The 18956-nt window shown below is 39.7% G+C and overlaps 1 protein-coding gene across 1 annotated transcript in view; it reads left to right on the top strand.

Annotated features, from left to right (window-relative positions):
- The window catches only part of GLS (glutaminase), an 84649-nt gene extending 68618 nt beyond the window's left edge, over nt 1–16031 (top strand). Inside the window, exons 15-18 of the mRNA XM_066233187.1 lie at nt 8916–8977; nt 10016–10092; nt 10184–10247; nt 13505–16031. Coding sequence (XP_066089284.1) covers nt 8916–8977; nt 10016–10092; nt 10184–10247; nt 13505–13661 — 360 coding nt within the window. The 3' untranslated portion in view covers nt 13662–16031. The remainder of the gene's footprint in view (nt 1–8915; nt 8978–10015; nt 10093–10183; nt 10248–13504) is intronic.
- The last annotated feature ends 2925 nt before the right edge of the window (nt 16032–18956 follow it).

Genomic DNA, 18956 nt, shown 5'->3' with positions numbered 1-18956 from the left:
TAATTCTGCCTCTGTCATTGCCAAAACTTTGTTTTGTTTCCTGGCAGAAAGAGAACCCTGTTTCTTTTCAGGGACCTCGTTTGGATTTATTTAAATTTTTACCAAACTCTGTAAGAATCTTTTGATTCCAGTGGCCTTGCCCTGCTCTTATTTTTTTGAAGTAATATGTACAGGCATTTGGTGACCAACTTCTTCTCTTCCTTATTCTTCTTTACTTTTAGTTTCTTTGACTCTTAGGGTTTTATATAATTATTGTTTGTTTTTAGTTAATTGTAAATAAACATGACACTTTACCATGACAGAAGTGTGGTACCTCGTCCTCTATCTGAACAATAATGTAATGTTAACTAATATTTGTGGAGTTTTACAAATATTTGTATAAGAGAGGAGAAAACCAGGAAGATAGTGAATAAGAAAGTTGGATGCTCTTAGGTCTGAAACATGGAACATCCACTTTTATTCTATTTTTTTCTCCTATTGGCTGCTTACATCTTATTTAGGAGTGCTGTTTGTCGGACCACACAAAGATATAATTGTTAGCTACTTTTATACTCAGATATAGAAGAAGGGTTGCTTCTGAGCTCATTGGTTTCTTTTTAGACTTTTCATTGGCGTTTACCGGAATAATATGAGCCACTGAGATAAGAAGTTGTTTACTTGCTGCAGTGCTCTATTCACATTAACCCGAAACTCACATTTCATCTTAGAGATGTCCACACAAAGAATGAAGATATCTTCAACATTTTTCCATAGTGGCATCGATATGCCAACTTGAGTACTTTGTTTTGTTCCCTTATTTTTTCTTCAATTAAAAAAAATAATAAGAAAAAACACCTTTAGTTAGCATCTCAATAGAAAATTAGTATCTCTGATCTCCCTATAAATTATTATTTAGTTGCTATTTTCTGATTTCCCATCACAACCTATTTATTCTTGGTCTTGTATTGATGATGCGGTCTCATCTCAGGTTTTTATAGATCTCTTGGCGTAGTAGATACTGAATACTGGTTGAGAGCACTGACCCTGGCGTCAGGCAGACTGTGCTTGAGCCCTCACGCTGCCACTTCACAGCATTGTTACCATGCACAAGCTTTAAACGCACTAGCCTCCAGTTTCCTGAGTAATGGTAACAGGGGTAATAACTTAAAGCACGTAGCTTAGTCCAGGAAGAGTATGTGTTTCATGTTAGCTATTTTGTTTTAAATAAAATATAATCTTAATTTTTTTGTCAACATGAGTTTTCAGATTTCTTTGATATAATTGTGACTTAATTTAAGAAATGTGATTTTACTGAGAAATTTAAAAAGATTTAATAGCTAATCAAAAGCAGAATACAGTGTTTGTAGCTAACGTTTTTAAGGTTGTGTTTTATAAATGAAATTTCTATACTTTCTCTTTTAGGGTAAAGTTTACTGTTTGACTTATCCCTATTAAAATTACCATATGAGAACTTCCTGCATTTCTGTAAAAGTTTTGAAATGTGGCCATGAAATTGCTGAACTGTTATTCCCATAAAGGATTTTCTCTAATCCTCTGATCATGTCAGTTTGGATTAGTTTTGTCTATTTATAGTATATTAATAAGTGCATCTGAATAAATCACTAGAAAGCTTAGGAGCATGTGGCCTCATTCTGATGTTTGACTGTCTAATCATAAAACTACGTACTGCGTTTTACACGTACATATGCATATTAAATCAGCTCAGGAGTAAGGGAAAGAGGAAATACCTTTGATCACATACACATTATTCACGTTTATATTTACACCCTTGTCAGCAAGCAATTAATTGACATTTGCTGACAACTGAAAACTTTTCTTTAGCTACACTGTAAGAAGTTTGTATTTTTTTTAACCTGGCCCAATGAAAAACCTTTATAAAAGAAGGCTAAAGGCCTGGCTGTAGTGAAGCTTTTGAAACAAAACTGGATCTGGAGTGATGGTTTATTTAACAGATGACCAAGAGTATCTGTTCCACAGCAACAGATACTGCAGTGAGCTGGAAACAGGAGAGCAGCTTACGTCAACCTGGAAAAAAGTGCGGTTTTGATATTCCAAGCATGCCAGTGTTAAATGAACTTGTGAACTGTAACATTTTTGTCCTCCTGTTGTCGGACTGTACAAATAAGCTAAGATAAAGGTTGTCTGGTTCTGGCAGGTTCTGATAAAAATATCTGATAAGGGAAAATGTAGTACTGGAAAATCTGCAATATGAAAGGAAAACTGTTAAAACGTTTAGTGGCCACTTGCCCCAGTGATGTTTCCCTTTGCTATGGGGAGGCATCCATTAAACATAAGAACACTTACTTCATATAGGTTGCTGTCCTGCTGCGTCTGCTCTGTTTCTTTGTACTGACGAATGATTCCTCAAAACCCAGGTTCCATGCCCTGGCAGTTACTGTTAAGTCGTTGGTTTCTAGACCCTGGCCTTTCTTCTTAACAGGTATTTTATTTGTTTGTTTATTTATGGACAGGTATTTTAAAATTAATGTAACTCAGGTATCCACTGGCGAATTAGTGGAATGAGCCTTGCTCAGTGGTTAGCCAACCTACACCCTTTGCAGAGTTGGTTTGGAGTTGGATGAGTCATCTTTTAGGGGTCCTCTGCCTTCAGGTTAGATTGAGATGGTAGTCATTCTGGAGGGTGTGCCGGTTGAATTGGGAATATTTGTGAAACTGTTAACAGAGCCCCTAAATGAGATAACACTCCATCTGCTGTTTCAAAACTGTAAAACCCCATTTTTTTTCTTGGCATTCTACTCATAGCTCATTTCTTGCTTTATGCAAACCTTCAAAATACAGGGGGCTATTTGCTGGAGCAAAGAGGCTGTGCATGTGCTGCCTCCTAGTGTTTTTCTGTCTTGAAGTGAAGGGCCCTCATTTTGCAGTCAAGTTCCTCTCTTCTGATTTGGACTAAATTCAGCCCTGTAGCTAGCCTTCTGTTTTCATGGAAAGAATACTAAGACTCTATGTTACCTTTTAATAATTTTTTTAAAGCAAGCTAAAGGTCCCTCACCTGCCTCTTTCCCACCATAAGTCACAAAGCCTTTTAAAGTACACTACAGTTTTCTGACTTATTCTCATTTTGTATTTATCTCTCTGAACTGAAACATGATTATGAATAAAATATTGGAATACTCAATAAACTGATCATATCCTAAAATCAGCCTTATTAGTGGGGAATTTACTCTTGGAACTTTGGAAATATTGAATAATTGACTAAGTTATACACACCTACTATATGTGATAAAAATCTCTTCAAACTAGCTTGGTCTAAATTCAGAATGTGAAAAAGAATGTAATTAATATATACAGTCACCAACAGGTGAAGGACTTCTTGCTAATACACTGTAAAGAATAAGAACTGTCGGTCGTTAATATTAATGCAGTATACATCAGAGTCCTGGATTTCTCTTAAGTAACGGGGGAGATAAAGACAGACATGTAACATGTACTGGTGTCCTCGTAAAAAGAGATGACTTTTTTTTTCTTTTGTTTTTTTAAGATGCAATATAAATATAACTTTTTTAAAGGACTTTATTAATTTTTCAGAGAGGAGAGAGAGAGAGAGGGAAACAGGAATAGAGAGCGAGAGAGAGAAGGGGGAGGAGCAGGAAGCATCAACTCCCATATGTGCCTTGGGAAGCCCAGGGTTTCGAACTGGCGACCTCAGTGTTCCAGGTCGATGCTTTATCCACTACGCCACCACAGGTCAGGCCAGGAGATGACCTCTGATTTAAGAGACTGGAGTAGAATTCCCAGAGGAAGGGTTAAGAAGAACACTGTAGTGAGAAATGGGTGGGGGAAAGATTTTTTCAGGAAATAAATAGTATGTACTGTGGCTTGGGAGGAGCAGAACATACATTTAGGGCTGTTGTGGGAAAGAAGGTATGTAATTGATGACTCCTTGCCACGTCTCACAGAGAACTGTGGGCAACCGGCAACAAGCTAAATGGGTGACTAGTGCTTGATGAGATGGGCTTTCTAGGGCGGTCAAGCTAGCCCTTGAGGGGATGGGAAGATATGATAGGAATCTAGGTGTCCCCCAAACAGAAAGGAGTGTAGGCACTAAGACAAAAACAAGAGCAGTGGTAGATCAGTTTTCCTCCATTGAGGTTGAGAGAGAAAAAAAAGTTATCAGGCTAAGGAATTTGTATTGGGAATGATCATACTCCCTTGCTGAGAAACCTTTTAGTAATCAGCACAACGTTTTGTGAAGACAATTAGAAGTCTATGGAAAGGTTCTGGAGGGAGGAAGAAAGACTAGAAGCAGGACACCAGTTAGAGAATTGAATAAATTGGTAATGCTACTGGAAGAAGTAAAGTTAAGGGAGGTAGAATTAATAATGGCTATAATTTAATCCCCAAATGGCAGTCACAATTTGGATTCGGGAGAAAAATATTCATTTAGTGAACATATTTTTCTTAAATTGAGATGTAATTGACATATACCTTTGTAAGTTTAAGGTGCACAATGTGTTGATCTGAGTCAACATTTTTATCATTTTGAGTCAACACATTTTATGAGCACCTATTATGCGTGGCAGGCATGGAAGTTGTTATGGGAAATAGAAAGTCAAGGTCTCTGCCCAAATGGAGCTTACGTTTAATAGAAGAAAGAGACCAGAAACAAGTACATATAAATAATTAGATAATGATATTAAATGCTCTTAAGGCCCTGGCCGGTTGGCTCAGCGGTAGAGCGTTGGCCTAGCGTGCGGAGGACCCGGGTTCGATTCCGGCCAGGGCACACAGGAGAAGCGCCCATTTGCTTCTCCACCCCTCCGCCGCGCCTTCCTCTCTGTCTCTCTCTTCCCCTCCCGCAGCCAAGGCTCCATTGGAGCAAAGATGGCCCGGGCGCTGGGGATGGCTCTGTGGCCTCTGCCTCAGGCGCTAGAGTGGCTCTGGTCGCAACATGGCAACACCCAGGATGGGCAGAGCATCGCCCCTGGTGGGCGTGCCGGGTGGATCCCGGTCGGGCGCATGCGGGAGTCTGTCTGACTGTCTCTCCCTGTTTCCAGCTTCAGAAAAATGCAAAAAAAAAAAAAAAAAAAAAAAATGCTCTTAAGAGGAAAAGCAAAGTAGGAGATAAGGAGTAATGAAAAGGAGGACAGTGTTTTAAAGTTTGTGAGAGAACATTTGAGGAAAGACCTGAATGATGTGATGGAGGAGCCTCCTCACTGTCTGGGGAAGGAACACCCAGCAGCAGCTCAGCAGGTGTAGCCTGAACGCCTAGTGACCAACAGGGAGACTGCCTGGCTGGGGCAGAGCTACCAGGGGCACAGTGGTGGGGAATGAGGCAACACAGTGTATTCAAGGAGTAGAGTATTTAGGGTCCTGAAAGCCATGGTAAAGAGTTAGAATTTTATTCTAGGTATGATGGAAAGTCATTGGCAGTGCAGTGATCTATGTTTCCAAAAGATACCTGTGGCAGTAGAGTTGAACAAGAGGAATACAGTCATGTACCACTTAACTAGTTGCTGGGGATACATTCTGAGAAATGTGTCAATAGGTGAGTTCATTGTTATGCAAACATCATCGAGTGAACTTACATAAACCCAGATGGTACAGCCTACCACTACACACCTAGGTTTTAGGATATATACCACTGTGGTATATGCAGTCTGTCAGCTGACCAAAACGTTATTCCATGGTGCATGACTAGTTCGGAGGCTGCTGCAATCCTCCAGGTGAGATACAGTGGGGGCTCTGAGTCTAGGGCAGCAGTGATGACAGTGGTGAGAAGTGGGGTTCCAAATATATTTTGGAGGCAGAGCATATTTGTTGATGAACTCGATGTGGGTTGTAACAGAATCAAGGAATACCTCCAGGGTCTATAGGGTGGATTTGTCTATTAGAAAAAACTAGTTCTGCTTCTTGGTGTAAGCAGACCCTCTCAGCACATTTGTGTGAAAGCTCCCTTTTCTCCCATCGGATTTACTTGGGTTCTGGGCGGCCTAGTGGGGTGAGAGGAAAATGGGCAGGGTACACCTATTTGGCTGGGCATCCTTGTGGAGCAATCAATCTGGGCAATTGAGTGCAGCAACCCTGAATGGTGACTCAGTTTTTGACCCGAGCCAGTGGGTGAACTGTATGTAGTGTCATTCCGAAATGAGGAAGATGGAAGAGAAGCTAAGAGGGGTGGGGTGGAGGAGAAGGTGGAGGAAGTCAAGTTCTGTTTTGGGCGTAAGTCTGAGATGTCTATTGAATATCTTAGAGCCAAAGTCAAGCAGGCAGATGGATATGGACTTTAGGAGCCATCAGGGCTGCAGAGGGGTTTGCTATTTATGAGTGTGAAATGACAGCATGACAAGCGAAGGAGCTGTAGGATTAAGACTTAAGAGACAAAGATTTCAAGATGTAGATTGCTAAATGATTTTGCCCAAAGGAATGTGTAAAACCTTTGAAGGAAATTATGTTGAAATACATGGAGACTACCTTTGGAGTATTATTATTAGGCAGTGGCAAGTGGGAAATGCCTCTGTAAAGCAACAAACCAGAGGAAGATCAGGACAGTCAGCAGCATGGAAGACAAGGAGTGAGAGGGTGTTGGAGAGGTCAGAAATAATCAGGCTTTAGGAAGGCTGCTGGACCTGTAGGAAATACTATTTAGAGATAATGGTGTGAAGTTAATTTGCAGGGGATTAAAAATACAAGCTACTTTCAGAAAATATGCACTGAAAGCAGTAACAGTAGGGTTATGTATTGGTTTTCAAAATAGGATAAAGTTGTGTCTGTTAAGGCAGAGATAAGGGAAGCAGTGAAGGGGGAAAAGTTGAAGGTACTGTAACAAAGAGGATAAATGAGGGAGCAAAGTTAGGGGATCTGGAGGATGTAAGTTTGAAGAAATAGGAAAGAAATCTCAGAAATGGGGAAAGATATTGTTTGAGGTCTGGAGGGAAGAGAAAATTAGTATTAGAAGCAGGTATTTAGCATTACAGTAGGGAGAGGTGAGAACAGTTTATCTTGGAGTTGTGGTCAGGGTCATCTGTTTTAGGGTCACCCTTGGTATTAAAGGTCTGAAAAAAGTGGGAAAGGGAACCAAGAAGAAGAAAAATTGTCAAGCAGTTGGAAATATGGAGAATGATTTGTAATAGCTCATCAGTATTTTTTGTCTTTGTTTTTGTGGGCCCAAGCACATAAAAGGAATTGAGAATTCCAAATTGATCCAATTTAAAAAGAAATTAAGGGCACCTGGACCAGGGTGGTTCATAACTCAGAAAAGTGCATATCAAAATCATCTGGAGACTTTTTTCAAGATTGTTTTCCCTGAAATGTAGAAATGGGAGGAGAGATGCTTATGTATACTTCTAGAACATGCTGGTTCATTCCATTAAGCTTTCCCCCCACACCCATTGAGAAAGCTGTTCTGGACTTAGGGTTAGCAGGAGACTGATTGGCAGCAGAGTACAGGTTGGGTAGAAGTAATACAAGGTAGCCAGAGGGAAGCTAATGGATTGAAGGAATTAAACGGTTTGTTTGTTTTTGGATATCTACAATAACAGTAGTAAATTTTGGGGCATGTGGCTCAGATAGTTAGGTTCCCATACTGCAGAATTTTACAGAGCCTTTCATATGCTCATAAATCCCCAAGAAGCGGGATTTAATATTTTAAGAAAATATCTGGCCACACGACCCTTTTTTTCATGAAGTACTTGTGAACACCTTTTGAAAACCTGAAGCAGGGAAGTCCAGCAATGGTTAGTTCCAGGTTGATTTAAAAGTTCATAGACTGAAGAAAGGGAAGCCATAGCGGGGAAGGGGGATGTCCAGATTAAAATCTTTTTTTTTTTTTTTAATACTTTATTGATTTTACAGACAGGAGAGAAATGGGAGCATGGAATGGGAAGTAACAACTCATAGTTGCTTCATGTTAGTTGTTCATTGCTTGCTTGCTGATGTGCCTTGACCAGGGAAGACCTGAGTTTCAAACCGGCAACCTTGGCATTCCAGGCCAAAGGTTTCTCCACTGCGCCACCACAGGCCAGGCCAGATTAAAATCTTGAAAGCAGCTTCCAGGGCTATGGCTTTGTTCAGGGATAGCTGGGTTACTTTCCATCCCTCCAGTTAGACTTCTTTTACCACCATTACATCCAATCAGTTGGTAAAGTTGCAAAGTTTAGGATGAAAGTGGGAATTTATGAAGTTTACAGTGTATGTTCAGTTAATTTGGGTTCTCAAAACAGGGCTGGATAGTCTTCATAAAAGCAGACAAAAATCCAGTGGCCTTTAGGATAAAGTAGGTTTTTCCTTACCATAAGGATAAGAAAGTGGATAAATGTCAAAAGATACATGTTGAAGTCCTGGAGCACTTACTAGCAGTGACTTAGTATTTGGGGCGTTTATCTGCCTTTTGAACAGAGACAATGTCATGGGCTCTGCGAATGCACCAATTTACACTGCTCATTGAACTGAAGACAGTCTTTCTAGTGAAATATAGTCCTGTTCTCAATGATGGGTGATTGGTGAGGACAGTGGCTGCTGACGGGGATTAGACATTTATAGAACATGATTTCATTCTTAATAATGATGTGATGTGAATTTTGTGAGTATGTAAGTCAACTCACAGTAAGTACTGAGACATACTAAATGATTAAAGTTTTAAACAATTTTCAGTTGCCTCAACTCTGCGTGTTTCATCGGTCACAACTTTCCGTTCTTTTGTGCCAATTGAAACATTGCATTCCTTCCCTCGTGTATCTTATCTTTTTTGTTAAATTTTCCCTCATAGTCCTCTATTGAAAAAGAAAAATAACACATATCTGCCTTCTTTTTGGTTGTAGAAGTGTACTTGTGATAGCTTTTTGTCTGTGATCCAGCTGAAGAGTTCAAAGCACGTGGAAATCACTTCCAGTGGCAGTTTACATTCTATGTATTAATTTTCCCCTGTGGAAGTCTGAACTTTCTTTTCTTCACAGGTAAAGTCAGTGATAAACCTTTTGTTTGCTGCGTATACTGGAGATGTGTCTGCCCTTCGGAGGTATGTTAATAGGGTGGATTGGCATATGGTTTACAGATGTTTATGAAGTTGCTTCTGGGCAAATGGCCATTTTAAGGCTAAAATCTTATTTGCATTTCCCTCTAATAAAAATGACCCAAACAAATTTATATTAAATTGCCACTTTTGGTGCATTAGGCTTACTGAGCAGTCTTGTCCCTCTCTACCTCCTATCGAAGCCCAGGCCTAAGCGGTAGCTGTTCAACCCCCATCTACCTGCCACTCCCCATCTCTGGAGGTGAGGGCAGGTGGGCAGATAGGGACATTTGGTGACCTACACCATATAGGTCTCTTGTATAGAGTTGCAGCTGTACTTTAATATGAGAAAATGTTTAATTAATTGCCACCTTTGTTTTGAAGTCTGATCAGTAGTTGTATTAACAATACTGTATTATAAACTTCAAAGTTGCTAAGACACTAGGTCTTACTGTTCTCACCACAAAAACAAATGTTTTTATGTGGCTGTGATAAAGGTGTTAGCTATCATTCTTGGTCATTATATTGTAATATATAAATGTATCAGATCAACACACTGTACACCTTAAACTTACATTAAATTATATGTCAACTATGTCTCAAAAATGTGATCTTCAAAGACATTTTAAAAAATAAAGTCCGATTAGTCCTTGTAATCTGTAGTGTAAAATGTAAAAGAATGGGAGTCTTAGTGAAAACACTTAACTTTAGGTATTCATTTTTTGCCCTTCTGAAGCACAGACTTTGGTAGAGTTGTGCCACTTTTCTTGAGTTTTGAACAGTAAGATGATGAAGATTAATTCTGGGAGAGATGGTGAACATTTTCTCTTACACCGAAAGAGCAAAGCTGAGGAGGAGAGGTGAAGTGGCACTTGTCTGACACTTTATGTGCTGGTTGAACAGGGTCTCAACGTTCCAGAATGAGCCTGGCGAGGGACGGCCCGTCTCACAGGACCCCACATTGAACGGACGGTTTAAATGTGATGAGTGTGGATGAAATTTTATGTACATACAAAATGAATAGCTATGCTTCTAAATTTTCAGATTTGCTTTGTCAGCCATGGACATGGAACAGCGAGACTATGATTCCAGAACAGCACTCCATGTAGCTGCTGCTGAGGGTAATTATATGAGCCACTCAGAATCTATTTCTTTATTCAGACTTAATTTCTTCTCAGTACTAAAATCTGCTTGTTTTGTTTTTGGATATAGGCCATGTTGAAGTTGTTAAATTTTTGCTGGAAGCCTGCAAAGTAAATCCTTTCCCCAAGGACAGGTGAGCACTAATGTTGCCTTCTAACATACCATTGGCTAGTCAGGATTTTATTGTACTGGGGTATAATAGGTAATAGTGATGGTATATTTAAATCCACTATGTGCCTAACCTGTGGTGGCACAGTGGAAAAAAAGAATCGACCTGTAATGTTGAGATCCTGGTTTGAGGCCCCAGGCTTGCCTAGTCAAGGCACATATAGGAGTTGATGCTTCCTGCTCCTCCCCCTCTTCTCTCTCTCTCTCTCAAATGAATACAATCTTTAAACACCCTATGTATATATTGATGACTTTTTTAAATTGATTTTTGGAGCGGGGGTGGGGGTGGGGGAGAAGCAGGAAGCATCTACTCATAGTAGTTGCTTCCTGTATGTGCCTTGACCAGGCAAGCCCAGGGATTTGAAACGGTGACCTCAGAGTTTCTTTACCCACTGTACCACCACAGGTCAGGCAATTAGTGACATTCTTCAGCTTGGCATGGTGCCTTATCTAAGGAGGGTCTCTAATCTAGGATTTTTCAAGCTAGTTTGGCTATCAGTACACTGTATGAAAAAATTCTTTGCATTTTGGAGAGAAAATAGGAATTTTGTACTCATGGGGTTTTTAACTACACAGGATAGACAAGGCAGACATTAATAGGCACATATTTAAAATGTTTATGAACATTATAGAACCCTAAAGAGAATATATTGGAGTTTGTTGAAGTTTCTGGATTTGGTTGGTGTCACTTTTAGAAGGCTTTGGGGAAGTTGGATTTTAATCAGTGCTTTGGGGAAGAGACGAGATTTGAAGGCATAGAAAAGGGCACTTTATCTTTTGTTGGAGAAATAGGCCTGGAATATATTTCACTCTTCTCTCCCTTTTGGTCCAGATGGCAAACTGCCATTCATCCTGCAGTAAATGCTGTTTACAAAGTGGACAGTAAAGGGAAGGGTAAGAGTGTAGCTTTTATATATATACTTGAGCTCTGTACTCACAGATTTGCACATTGTGTAATTGTATGATTTGCTCTATACATATAGGTGCTCCTATGTTGGGTGCACAAATGTTTACAAGGGTTATCCTCTTGCTGGATTTATCCCTTTATCATTATGTAATGTCCTTTTGTCTATTATAGCCTTTATTTTAAAGTCTGTTTTCTTTGACACAAGTATTACTATCAAGCTTTGTTTCCCTATGCACGAAATATTTTTTTTCATCCCTTGACTCTTGTTATGAGGTGGGTCTCCTGTAGACAGCATATATATGGGTCTTATTTTCTTATCCATTCAACTACCCTGTCTTTTGATTGGAACATGTAATCCTTGAGTTAGTGAATAATGAGAATGAAAGTTTAGAATGAAAGAAATACTTGGGAGAGATCTGATATTAATGAGTTTGGATTGAATAATTGAGGACTGTATTAAGTTTGGAGCATATTGATTATTCTCTATTAGATCTTTCTTTTTAGTAAGGTTTTACTATTTTTTTAAATTAGAGGTTTGGTGTTTATTAGTTCAGCTTGCAAGAAATGCAGAAAAGTTATGATGTCAGTGTCTGAAAACTGTTAGCAATTTTGTAAGTATGGTAACACTTTGCTTATCTAAGATCATAACCTTTATTGGCAGTATTCTAAAACCTCATGTTAGGGTGACAACCCTCCCTTTTATCTCCAGATATAATTGCCATACCAGCTGTTTCTAGAGCAAGAAACTAAAGAGTGTTTTCCTTCTCACCTGTGTTCATAATCCCAACTAAAATATTACTTAACACATGTGGAAATACTTACTGTGCTTTGGATATTTATGGATTGAAATGTTTTGGTTTTTTACCCTAATTAGTCACTAGAAATGTGGAAGTAGAAGTACCCATCTGACAGTAGAAGTTAGCTAAGTAAATAACTTGGAAACTATGTATTCAACTACTCAAGAATGTAAGGTCAAGACGAGTCATTTCTCTGTTTCCTAGAGTCAGTGTCACCTTAAATTGTAAAATAGGCTTGAGTGAATTTAGTATATTCTGTAAGGTTGATATTCTGCATCATTTCAAGGGAAGAGAGTTGTAAAAAAGGTAACTTGCAGTTAACATTCAATTTTTCCCCCCCCAGAAAGATGGATAATTATATTCTGTAGAGGACTGAAAAATACCCCCTCCCCCATTTAAGACCACTGACTCCCTAATGAAGGCCAATGTGGAAGTAAAAAGTAACTTAATTTGGCTGAGTGTTTTTGAGAAAACATATGCATGTAAAATATGACTTACCTGGTTTAAAAAATTAAAAATAGGTTACCAAACTTTATTCAAAAACATTTAAAAAATGAAACTATATACAAAACCTTTTGGATCCATGTTGTGGCCTCCTTAAGGAAGTAGAGGGTTAAGGACATAGGTAGAAAGAATAGAAGGAAAACCAGAAGGTGGTGAGTGGCATGTGACAAAGAGTCAGAGTCTGGTAGCAAAGAGAAGCGACATAAATAGAGCAGATGGGAAGAGAGGTATTTCATAGTTTGTGAAGTATGAGGGAACTAATTATCATACTCGTCATTTCATTTACTTGGGTTCTGTCTCATAGTCTTGTCTCCTTTCTCAAGAGGCTAATTAGCTGGTTAACCACTGCCGGCAACTCTATTTCTTCTTATCTTCATTTACATCACTCTAAAGAGCACAGCCCCAGAAAGACAGGATGGAAGGGCAGTTGTCCTTCCGGTTGTACAGCTGAGCCTCTGGATCGCCACCTTTACCAGAGGTGATGAAAATGTCAGTTCCTCTGGGGCTGATCTTGCTCCTGCAATGTATGTTTGAGCCCTAAGGAGGCCATGGTTATTTCCAGACCCCTGAAATTTACTGGGATTTTGAACTGATAGGAACACAAATCTCCTAACAAAGGTGAAGGTGATGGATGCTCTATACCTGGATTTTCTTTGAATGTTTTATATAAAGAGAGATCCTTTGAGCTTTTCATGAAGTTAAAACTCAGGAATCCAGTGGTGTCTACTCTATCTGTCAACACTAGAACTTGCCCTCCATAAGCACTTAGATATGTGAACAAGATCCTCTTGTAGACATATTTTCCTCTTCCTCCCCATATCCCAAAGTTGTCTCTGAGAGTACATTTTGAATGATAAATCCCTTTCTGTATTCCTTCAATTAATTTTACTTATAACATTGCTAAAATGGCTAAATTTGAATGGCCCTTTTACCTGCCTTTGAAATCTAAGAATGCTGGATTTCATCTTTGTACAAAAATTACCTAACGACCAGTCATGCTGTGTTCTCGTGTAGGTGGAACAACACTCCAATGGACGAGGCGCTGCACTTTGGACACCATGACGTATTTAAAATCCTCCAGGAATACCAAGTCCAGTACACCCCTCAAGGAGATTCCGACGATGGAAAGGAAAATCAAACCGTCCATAAGAATCTTGATGGACTCTTGTAATGATCTTAAGCCCATGATTTAAGTCACTTACCTATTTAATTGTGGAAAATGATTATGAAGGACGTGTGTATTTCTATCTGGTAGTGATGTATATTTTACAACATTTGTCATTTCAGTGTTACTGGAGTTTTCTTCATTGTACGCACAGGACAAATCTGATCTCTTTGGGAAAAAAATAGAAACAAAACAATCTCCCTCCATAATGTGAGCAATATTTACCTCGTGCATTGTATAATTTGATGTAAAAGAAATAGTTACCAATGCTAGCTTAACAGGGAGGTCTTCCTGATTTATTTTTGTGTTTTGTGACTTTTCAGTTTATAGTGATGATATGCATCTATAAATTAAGCTCTGTTGTACAGCCTGTCCAAATGGGTCAAGGCTGCCTTTAGAAGCAAAATAGTGTGATTTCACAACTGCAAACATAGTTTGAGTGAACAATTACATGCACTACGGTTGTGTTTAAAATGTCTCCATCACCCTAGTTTCATGATGTGACTTTAAAAATTACAATAGTTAGCTACTGTTAGTAGGATAGACCAATTCTAATTAGACTTTATCTTTATCAGGGAATCTGTTTAAGATATATTTGGTGACCAAAACATATCGTGTGAATGTAGTTATAATACTTTTGAAAAGGTTTCCTTTTTCTATGTCCCCTTTGTCCAGCCTCTCTTCCCAGACATTTAACTATTTGCCTCTTCCCTTTAGCTGGGAAAGTGGGTGCTGGCACACTATGCAGTTTTCATGTTTCCCACAATAAGTCAGAAATTTCCTCATGTATTTGGCATCCAAGCGATAACTATGCCATCTGTCTATAGGAGATGAACCAGAGAAAAATTACTAAATACAAATTAGTCAAATTTATCAGCCTATAGAAGGGATGTGCTACTGCAGCTCTTTAAGATATTTTCAGCTTCCAGGATACATTCAGAAGTGCTCTACGTTACCAAAGTTGCGATGACAGTATTGGAACTGCTACAAATAACATTCGGTTATAAACCTGTCATTAAAAGTCGGCATCAAGATAGTTGTTCTATTTGGGGGACCATTAGACCACTCCAGTTTTCTCCTGATTATCTACAGTGAATAACTTTTTGATGGATTCTATCACTTAATAGTAAGAAAAGACCACTTCACTTTAAATTGGGACCCAGCATTTGTTTGGGGGAGGAGTTGCGCATACTTTATCTATCATACCTCAGAAGTAAAGGGGTGTGTTAATGAGAATTTGATATTAAGCAAACACAAACACATACACACACATACACTAATGGACTTCTCTGAAGCTGTGTTTAGTGAAATGAGCAGAAATCTGAACCACAATAATGCCAGTTGTTAGTTAACACAGCAAATTCTTTTTCCCCCCCTTTTCTATTGGCACACATTACTGCTTCCAAGTTTTATGGCACCTAATGGCCCCTTACCCACTCTAGCAGCCTCCAAGTGTTTTGATTTTTGCTTCCAGTCTAAGTCAGTAGCTCCAGCCATCGCCCTCCTATTCCCTAGAGAGCACCTCCTGCAGTGGAATCACGGCCAGTGTTCCTTAACTGAGCTGCACCGGGCATTCTTATTCCGTGGGAATGGGGGGGGGGGGACATCCAGCCCAGCTGCTGTGTTCCTGCCATGTGAATCTATCAAGTTAAGGAGATAGGTAGCACTTGCAAAATATGCAGAGGAACAGCATTCTCCCCGAAGATATGGGGTAGATCCTCTTGAATTGAAATCAATGGAAATAACCGCCCAACACCAGCTTGCTTTGTGTGATTAAAGGGAAACATTAAGATGGTTCAGTTGCGTGGCTTAAAGATTACCAATGATTTTGAAGCTTTTCTTTAAGAAAAAGAGGTTCTAACTATTATTTCAGAACAAAGGTAGTTTGCATCTTTTCTTAGACTAAGACTATTTTGTAAAATCTTTGTGGTTGAGTTAAATGTGCCCTTATTTACCCATAAAGTTATTTATGACTGTATGCTGGTTCCTGCTCTGGCCGTTTGCTGTTGGCTGACAATAATGAGTACATTTGGTTTAAAAGCTTTTGTGCTGTTAACTGCTGCCGTCAGTATACTCCAAAGATCTTTTTGGTTTGGCTTTAGGATCACGTGTGCTTTTTTTCTGTATCATGAGAGCTCTATATGGTTTATTTCAAGTTTTGTAGAGATTGTTGTTTTTGCTGTTCTGATGATCTCATCTTTGGCTGTCCTGTACTATACCCCATGCTGCCCCCACTACCCTTGACCTGCAGAGCGGATGAACTGTCGACCATTTGATGCTGTTGCCTGTCTGGCAGGACTGAATGATCGGACGTTGGCTTTAGTCATTCTGGGGATTGTACAGCTATGAATGTATTTGCTGCCAGAACCTCCCAAAGTGAATCTAATCTTAAAACTTTAAGTTGTAAGTATTCTGAAGTTGGGAAATATTTATTTTAAATGAAATCAGGTAGTATTGCTTTTTATAGCATAATAAATACATGTATCAAAAAAACTTGTGAAAGTCAATTTTTTAACACATAACTAAGGTTTTCTCTTAAATCACTGGGTTGGGAACTCCACTGAGGATCGAGACTATGTTTGGTTGGTTCAGATCCATTTCTAATGCCTATGGTGAGCCAGGCACTATGCAAGATGTCAAGTGGGGTTACCATGATGATTAAGGTGAGAGTTCTGTGTGGACTCAATCCTTGATGGTCAGAGGAAGGACAGGCACTATCCTTTCATAGTTGGAAAGTGCTCAGTAAATATTTGTCATATTGAATTATTAAACATGTCCTTTGCTGGGGGGGGGGGGGCTCTGAAACCTCCTTTAAAGAGAAGAGAGGTCATTTTCACAAAGTCTTGACAGCAGTTTGGGGAGCTGAGCCTACTGCTGCCACACTGGGGCCTGAGCAGGACCGGCTGGTGAACTGCAGCTACAGACTGGGCCGAGGGTGTGGAATGGCGTTCACTTCCAATGCCAGAAACCCCTGTTCCCTAAGTTCAGGTTAGGGTGTGGTTTTCTAACCACAGAGAAAGGTCCACAGACACCGTGGCTGTCTAGTTTCAACTTGTCAAAATGGTTTCAAACAGTATTAACATCTCTGCTTTACTGAAATTTTAGAACTGAAAGAGACATCAGAGAATGTGAATCTAATCCCACTCTTTCACAGACAAAGCTGAGACCCAAGAATGGGCTGTGATACAAACTGAGCCCCGTGTTCTTTCCTCACATCCTACAACACTGTGCACACTGTGGCTCAATTACCCAGCTACTGGCCTATTAAAACTTACCTCTGTGCAGTTTTAACTATGATCCTTTTTTTTTTTTTTTTTTTTTTACAGAGACAGAGAGTCAGAGAGGGATAGACAGAGACAGACAGGAACAGAGAGAGATAAGAAGCATCAATCATTAGTTTTTCATTGCGACACCTTAGTTGTTCATTGATTGCTTACTCATATGTGCCTTGACCAGGGGGCTCCAGCAGACCGAGTGACCCTTTGCTCAAGCCAGTGACCTAGGGTCCAAGCTGGTGAACTTTGCTCAAACCAGATGAGCCCATGCTCAAGCTGGCGACCTCAGGGTCTCGAACCTGGGTCCTCCATGTCCCAGTCCGATGCTCTATCCACTGCGCCACCGCCTGGTCAGGCACCTCTGTGCAGTTTTAAGGAGCAGTGTGGTGAACTTGAGCTATGCATACGCACATGCTCAAAGAGAAGCCTGACATCAGTGTGGGGGAAACACACAGATGGATAATTGCAATAGTGTGGAATTAAATTATACTTGTCCGTGACGTAACACGATCATTTTATTTTTGTGGCATTTCATTCGGGAGGAGGGCTGGGGTAACCTTCCCAGCTTTACTTGCTAAGCCTCACAGTAGTGAGTAAATCTGTAAATCCCAGGCCAGACGGCAGAGGGAAAGAACCCGTGCGCGTGTTGGGTGGCACAGGAAACCGGCTGGAGGGATTTTACAGTCATCTGCGGGAAGGGTGTGATCCACTAGAACACTAGGGAAGGTGGTGTGCTTCTGGATGGGAAGGACTGGAAAATTAAGTCAGTTATTAAAAAGGGACAAAGCCTGGGTGTTTGGTTTCTGTTCTGGAGCCTGCACCGGACTCCAGGCCTCCACGTGCCCCAGGCTTGCCCCCTGCTGCCTCTCGGAGCAGCCAGTGAAGACTTGACTAGGAAGTGAGTCCAACAAGCAGTCATAACAGCAAAGACCATCAAGACTGCTTCATTCTTGTACGGGAAATGGGGAAGGGCACCAGGGTATTAGACTGTTATAACAGCATTAAGAAATACAGCATTTACATACTTTGAGAGTAGGTATTAAACAGCTTTCTGTCAAAGGTACCTTTTAGGTACCTTTATATTCTTTGTATACCCACTAGAAACTTAATAAATAAGTTTAAAACTGCTTAAGTATGGCCTGACCGGTGGGGGCACAGTGGATAAAGCATCTACCTGGAAAGCTGAGGTCGCTGGTTCAAAACGCTGGGCTTGCCCGGTCAAGGCACACACGGGAGGTAACTACTCCGAGTTGATGCTTCCTGTTTCTCCCCCCTTTTCTCTCCCCCCATCTAAAAAATCAATAAATAAAAGAATTTTTTAAAAAGCTGTTTAAGTACAGTTCTTTTTCTCAGTTGGTCATATGTTTAGTTTCTCTGTATAGGAAGCACATAAACTGAAGTTAATTCACCAAAACTTGGAAACTGATTCAGTTTCATTTAAGAGCTATATACTTATTTTAGAAGGTTCTAAAAAAAAATCTTATCTAAGTTTTAATAAGGCAACTTATTAAACTATACTAGAACATATGATCCAGTATCTCAGAACATCTTAAATTCTGCAAAATCAGGGATCTTTCCCTGATTTTAGTTTTCCAATGTTTCCCAAGTATCTAGAATAGTGCCTGGCTCATGGCAAGTGCTCGATATATATTTGATGAACTAATAAATGAATGACTAATCAAAAGAAGCCATTCAAGTAAATACCCTTTACTTTGGGAATAGCCTCCCAGTTCCAATAGGAAGTACCAGAGTTTTCAAAACAATTTCTAGTTTTTTCTTATTTTCCCTGGGATAGTCAAATGTGAAAGAAATGCTTTGTTCCTTAAGACAATATTCCACTTTAGCTTATATTCAATAAGTAGATTCTGCTCATTTAATGCCAGATAAATAGCAAAATCTATTGCCATCTCAGAAAGCTCTTTCCTTAGGATAAGTTTCTCTTATTACATTTAAGCTCTGTGATTATGAAATACCCTACAAACACACTTTAGGAATACTCGGTACACACAAACACCCCTAAGCCAGG

This window comes from Saccopteryx bilineata, chromosome 5 (genome assembly GCF_036850765.1).
Source record: "Saccopteryx bilineata isolate mSacBil1 chromosome 5, mSacBil1_pri_phased_curated, whole genome shotgun sequence".
NCBI classification, from domain to species: Eukaryota; Metazoa; Chordata; class Mammalia; order Chiroptera; family Emballonuridae; genus Saccopteryx; species Saccopteryx bilineata.
This window is presented reverse-complemented; position numbering and strand designations above follow the sequence as displayed.